The sequence below is a fragment of the Watersipora subatra genome, chromosome 2, assembly GCF_963576615.1.
Source record: "Watersipora subatra chromosome 2, tzWatSuba1.1, whole genome shotgun sequence".
NCBI classification, from domain to species: Eukaryota; Metazoa; Bryozoa; class Gymnolaemata; order Cheilostomatida; family Watersiporidae; genus Watersipora; species Watersipora subatra.
The window spans coordinates 14,851,875-14,858,438 of record NC_088709.1 but is presented as its reverse complement, the minus strand read 5'-3'; the positions used below and the strand labels follow the sequence as shown (position 1 = coordinate 14,858,438).

Below are 6,564 nucleotides of genomic sequence, written 5' to 3'. Positions count from 1 at the left end.
GGACTTTAAGGAAAAAACATTCATGAACTTTTATATGTTTTATGTTATCCCTAGAACCTAAGAGCTGTTTTATTTGATGGCATAGCAAAGATTAGGGGAGCTTCATCCATATTTCCAATGAGGCATAATTCAAAAAACATTTCTAGCCGCTACAACAAACTTATAAAAATTTACCATTTTTTCAACATTGGCGGCTGGCATCTTTAGTGCAATTGATAATTCTGTTTGCAGTCAGAAACCGTTCACTTTTATAAAATGATAATACCACACTTCTGAGCCTTTAAAGTTCTTAATCCTCTGTTGCTGAGCATATTGTTCCTTGAACTTTTTCTAATTCATCAACTGTTGTTCCTTTTGCTTTATCTAATTCATCAATTGTTGCTCCTTGTACTTTATCTAATTCATCAACTGTTGCTCCTTGTACTTTATCTAATTCTTCAACTGTTGTTCCTTGTTCTTTATCTAATTCATCAACCGTTGTTCCTTTTGCTTTATCTAATTCATCAACTGTTGCTCCTTGTACTTTATCTAATTCATCAACTGTTGTTCCTTGTACTTTATCTAATTCATCATCTGTTGTTCCTTGTACTTTATCTAATTCATCAACTGTTGTTCCTTGAACTTTATCTAATTCATCAACTGTTGTTCCTTGTACTTTATCTAATTCATCAACTGTTGCTCCTTGTACTTTATCTAATTCATCAACTGTTGCTTCTTGTACTTTACCTAATTCATCAACTGTTGTTCTTTGTACTTTATCTAATTCATCAGATGTTGCTCCTTGTACTTTATCTAATTCATCAACTGTTGCTCCTTGTACTTTATCTAATTCATCAACTGTTGCTTCTTGTACTTTATCTAATTCATCAACTGTTGTTCCTTGTACTTTATCTAATTCATCAGATGTTGCTCCTTGTACTTTATCTAATTCATCAATTGTTGTTCCTTGTACTTTATCTAATTCATCAGATGTTGCTCCTTGTACTTTATTTAATTCATCAACTGTTGCTCCTTGTACTTTATCTAATTCATCAACTGTTGCTTCTTGTACTTTATCTAATTCATCAACTGTTGTTCCTTGTACTTTATCTAATTCATCAGATGTTGCTCCTTGTACTTTATCTAATTCATCAACTGTTGTTCCTTGTACTTTATCTAATTCATCAGATGTTGCTCCTTGTACTTTATCTAATTCATCAACTGTTGTTCCTTGTACTTTATCTAATTCATCAGATGTTGCTCCTTGTACTTTATCTAATTCATCAGATGTTGCTCCTTGTACTTTATCTAATTCATCAACTGTTGTTCCTTTCGCTTTGCAACTTATCACATCATTATTTCTAACTCATGGAAAAAAGAATAACATAGAAAAAGCAATAGAGAGATCAAATATATTCAAAATATACGTAAAAATGCAAAACTATTGTTTGTAATAAAATATGTTCTGTTTATCAATAATAATCTACCTGCGAGTATGTATACATTATAAAACGAGTGAATGACAGGATAGTATTATATAGTATGAAACCATTAAGCACTATGCAGACTCTTTCAGTTCTCCAGCAGTCTATTTGTTGCCTCAGATTTAAAGTAAAAACAATGTCATAGACAAATTTATTTAAAGTATAGTGAATATATGACAATATTTAATATTTTGGCAGTTATGAGTTTAGGTTGGTGTTAGAAAAGTTTTAGGAGTGTAGTGCTAAAATATACAGCCTAGAAAAGAGTTTACAGTAGCTTAACTACACAGCCCAATTTCACAAAAAGATAACAAACACAAAGGTCACTTATTATGCTAACAACAGATTCCTATGGTTATCTACTCTTTCCTAGAGAGGATATAACTCCAGCTGATATATTGAGCTAACTCATGCGCACATACTGTCTACAGAGATTTGCTAAAGTTTAATAGAAATGTTGTATAGATCCAGGGCATCAATAGATAACCATGCCATCAAAAGAAGATCACTTTGTTTCGTTGCTGTCCGTGAAACAATTTACCAGAAAAGTTATGAGCTCTCTCCACAAACAGTGAATTGAAAGGCTGGCCAGTCAAGACACATTTAATCAAGGTGCCATAGTGATAAACCAGATGATTGCCTACAACGTTATTGATCAACATGAGACTATTAGGCTTTTGAAGAGACAATAAACCCAAAGCTCTGGTTTATGTGACAAATAGAAGAGGCTTTGAGTAATACACTGTTTCTTAATGGAACTAAAACCCCAAACTGCTCTGCACTCTGAACTGAAACCACAAACTGATCTGTAGTCTGTATCACCTGCAGCACTTTGTATATCATTAACCATAACCCTGCGGTTCCTGACTCAGCGCATAGGTAGAACATGGTGGATTGAGCTTCTGCAACTAATAGTGGAATCATAAAGTGAACAGTTTTTTTAAAGTACTGCCAAGGCCCACAAATACTTTACAATCTATATAATTTCTATATACACTCATTACATAGTCAGTCAAAGGATGTAGATATTCAAAGAGGCTGTAAAGTTCAAACACAATATTTAAGCTTATAATAAACAACAATATTTTGTACTGACAATGGTATTTTTTATTACATAAATTACAGCTTAACTTAATGAGGGCTTAACACATACTCATGTGTTTTAAACCAAGGTGTTACAATTAAGATTTTAACAATGCCAGTTAGTCTGAATTAAGATCACTAAAGGCTTCACTTCAGTGTCTCAGGTCTAACAAAACAAGTAAACTTATTTGGTTAACTGTTTCACTTTGATCGGTTTAGTGTTATCTACATTATAGCGAAGGTGAAGGTTATCTATATGAGACAGTTTCTATTACAACATATTACCTTAAGTGTCAAGGTTTTGCCAGACTAGCTATTTATATCCAAACTTCAGTGACTGACCTATCTACCCACCCAATAAAGCGATATGATGATATGTCTCAGGTTTGCTTTATTTGGTAGTTGAACCAGGTTTGAACACAAGCTAACTTTGTTGGTAAAGGGTGGTTCACACTCTATCGCCGTATGACGGCGTTTTCCTTTTGGCGTTCATCGTCGATTATGTGAACAGTGAACCGATGGCATCGACGAAGCAATGCCGATACATCGCAAAAGTTTGCAGCTGTCAAACTTTCTCGATATTTCGCCGAGCATTGACAACTACCTTTTTAACAAGAGCCATTTCGGCGATAGTAATTTGCGATCGCGAATAACAAGATCTACTTGTTTCCGTTTATGATAGTTGCTGCAAGATTAGTATTTGATTCAATTATGTGAAACCAAAAAGGTTTCTTCACAAATATTTACCAAGAAAATAGAACACTTCATCAACAAGTATATGCTAATGCAAACGTGGATGGGTTTGTGATAGTGTGAACATGGTTATCATTGATGATCACCGAAGTATTGTGGAATCAACTCTGAGATACGGTGATATAGTATGAATCAACTTTAGGTAATACATGATCAGATATATACAGACCAGCATCGCAGTATTAAATTAGTATAATAATATGAACTGTAATAAACTAAATCACGAGATTAATAATCGTAAATGGCTTCTACGAATCTCGAATTTCCAAATTTTCATTGTAAGAAGAATTATTAGCATAGCCAGCAGTAACAGCATCCATAATAACTCGCTAAAGTGGGGTGTACAGCACTACTCCTTTAGTACAGCTATGTTGGATAGCAGACCATCAGCTTAGCCATTTAGCTAACAGTGTGGACTCTTTGTTTGCGAAGTGAAAGTTTATATACCGGTATGCAAATACCCCAAAGTATCTCTTCAAGCTGTCCATAATCGGTCAGGTTTTGAACACCTCCCTAGTCTGTAGCTCTTTGTGAAATAAACACAATAAGTAAGGCTAAAAAAACTTGATTATCAGATCAGGGCAAGCATAATTATTTAATAAAAAATCTTCACTTAAAAATGGAAGCATATGTACAGATGCAAAGTTCACTATTGTCACAGGGCTTGTGCAAACTCCGCTCACACAATAGAAATTTTATGAAACAAGATAATTCTAGCTGTTTGAATTAGTAAATGCAAGAAATGTACTGCATAGCAAAGCCTTAATTATTTTGGTATAATCCACTTCTACGTTGAAGTCAAAGTCAGGAGCATGGTAAAATGTCGTTGTCATTAAAAATAATTTTTGCTTTTGACGAAGAAGCAGTATGGCGCAATTCTATTGGACTCAAAATCTAGTTGTTTTCTTTTCAAGTAACAAAGTTCTGTCAATCGTAACCAACTCTGCTATTTAGTACAGAACTGCAGGAATATTGGTCAACTTTCTGTGTTCAAATTACAGAAGTTCTGCAAGATCGTGACTTACACCAAAGTACATTATTGATATTTTAAGCCTTAGGAAGCCAGCTGACTCTTATAGTCTGGTCTGTCAACTCCTCAAGCAGACTCCACAAACCTCAAACATGCGGAATGACTGGTCAATTAAAATTACTTTAATGTATGTAGTTTAGTACATACACATTAACACGATCCTATCATGCCACACACCCATTTGTCTTTGTAATCTCTCAGCACTCATCATCCTCCTATACTAAATAGAGATTCCAATGTTATCAGCTATAGGACTAGCTTAACCCTTATCATTTTAAAGGGCAATCAAACAAACATTGACAGCCCAAGCATACTCGATCATTTACTTGTCAGGGCAGTTGAACAAATCAACTCTACTAGTAGTAAAGCCATCAACTTTCAAAATGGTTGAAGGAGCCTACTGGCAGCTTCTGCACTATTCCATCCATCTTATAGCATACTTCATTCTCACCTGCTGGCAGAGTCTTTCCTGGAGGATTACTGGAGTGCATAGACATATAGTGGCTAGCAGGAAATCAGAGAATTATGGAACATCAGCTCAACTTCTTAAAGTGTGGTCAAGGTCGAGGATGCTGCATCCAATAATACCGCAGTTACGTCACTTTTTAACTTGTCATGTGAAGTTTGTACATCCAGAATTCGCTCTACAAAGACACATAGCGATACTGAGTGTTAGCAAAGAATATGTATTGTTTAGTGTACCTAAGAGAGATGTTGATGTTTATGATATGAACAGATATTCATTTTTATTTGATGCTGTGTTCGAGAAAGCAGAGTACATCATCGTGATGCCAACAGTCTCATTCAATAAGTTAGCCTCATCCATTCCTCCGACTAAAGCCAAAGTTCTGTGGATATACCACACAGGAAGGTGCGGCTCTACCGCCTTAGCTCAAGCTTTCAACTCTCTCCCTGATGCTGTGGCAATGTCAGAACCTATGACTTTTACAGCTTTACTTCACTCCTTTAGAGACTACAAACTCTCTAATAAGCATGACGTAAGAACAATAAAACAGTATCGCACGCTGTTCCACAGTCTTGTTCGTATGACCTTGAAGCCTTCCTTAAAACGAGCTGATATTATTGTCATTAAATCAGCGCCTTTGAACGCATTCGCCGATTTTGACTTGATGACGGAGATGTTCCCAGAGATAAAGATAATATTTATGTATAGAGATGTGATGCCACAGGTAACTTCATTATTTAAGGCCATCGAAGGACAGGAGCTAGCAACAACAATAAGCAGTTTAATTGCTGGCAGCGCTTTTCTGTCTAAATTATTTCCCAAAGTAACATCCATAAACTCAGAATATAATCGCTGCTATTTAACCAAAGAGCATGCTCAGTGGATGACAAGCAAAGAGGCTAGTTCACCCCTTACTTTGTTTTCTGCATTTGTCATAAGCTATGCAGAGTCTTGCCACCACTATAGAGACATCATGAGACAGCACAGCTCTTCTATTCCGGCTTTCAAGTTTGAGAAGTTTATGGCTGACAAGAGAAAACAACTCTCAATTTTGTTCCAATTTATTGAAGTTGAGTTCACAGAGGAATTATGGCTTCTAATTCAGAATGCTTTTGAATTAGACAGCCAACTGAAATCATATATAAATCGAGAAAAAGTCTCTAATCACCTTGTGAGGATAACTCCCGAGATGATTGCTGATGCTAACGATTGCTTGAAAGTTTTTAACTTACCAAAATGGGGAGAAGCAACAATACTACCAAACACTGTGTTATAATCACTAAGTGTGTGAGTAGACAAGCTGCTGTAACTGGTGATGGGGTGCCTCACTTTAAACCTACACTGAGAACTTTCCTTTGAGCCCCATCATCCTTTTATGAATCATAGATTATCTAAAGCTATGCTTGTTTTTTGTTGTTGTGATAATCAATGCTACTGAACTGTTTTTGATTATTCTGCATTTAGATTGTATTTAATCTCTTTGAGGTCTTTAGTAGATGTTAGCAGCCTCATGAAACCACAAATTTTTCACTATGAAACCATTTTTTCTGATTACAAATAAAAATGAATTTTTACCAAACATCCATGATATAGCATCATATGTGAAAAGAGAGAGATGTTATATTTAATTTTAGGGCTCTTTTTAAGATTTCAAGTAGGCTACTCTGCGCAATTTTTGTTCTCATATATTCACTCAACTCCTGTTTGTCTATGCTCTTGTTATACTTGAGAAAAATTTACATCAGTATCTACTTATAGTTTAAAATCTT

The 6,564-nt window shown here is 35.2% G+C and overlaps 1 protein-coding gene across 1 annotated transcript; it reads right to left on the bottom strand.

Annotated features, from left to right (window-relative positions):
- Nucleotides 1-289: 289 nt before the first annotated feature.
- On the bottom strand, nt 290-4,826 carry LOC137387990 (uncharacterized). Its single transcript, XM_068074506.1, has 2 exons — nt 4,781-4,826; nt 290-1,344 (listed from the first exon to the last, which is right to left on the bottom strand). The coding sequence occupies exons 1-2, from the start codon at nt 4,824-4,826 to the stop codon at nt 290-292; spliced, it is 1,101 nt and encodes a 366-aa protein (XP_067930607.1).
- Nucleotides 4,827-6,564: the final 1,738 nt, after the last annotated feature.

Bases quoted from the DNA above. Each gene is read 5' to 3' on its own strand.
- LOC137387990 (XM_068074506.1), bottom strand. From the start codon at position 4,826: ATGTCTATGCACTCCAGTAATCCTCCAGGAAAGACTCTGCCAGCAG. The intron at 1,345-4,780 runs GTGAGAATGAAG...TTTTTCCATGAG, and splicing joins AGGAAAGACTCTGCCAGCAG to TTAGAAATAATGATGTGATA.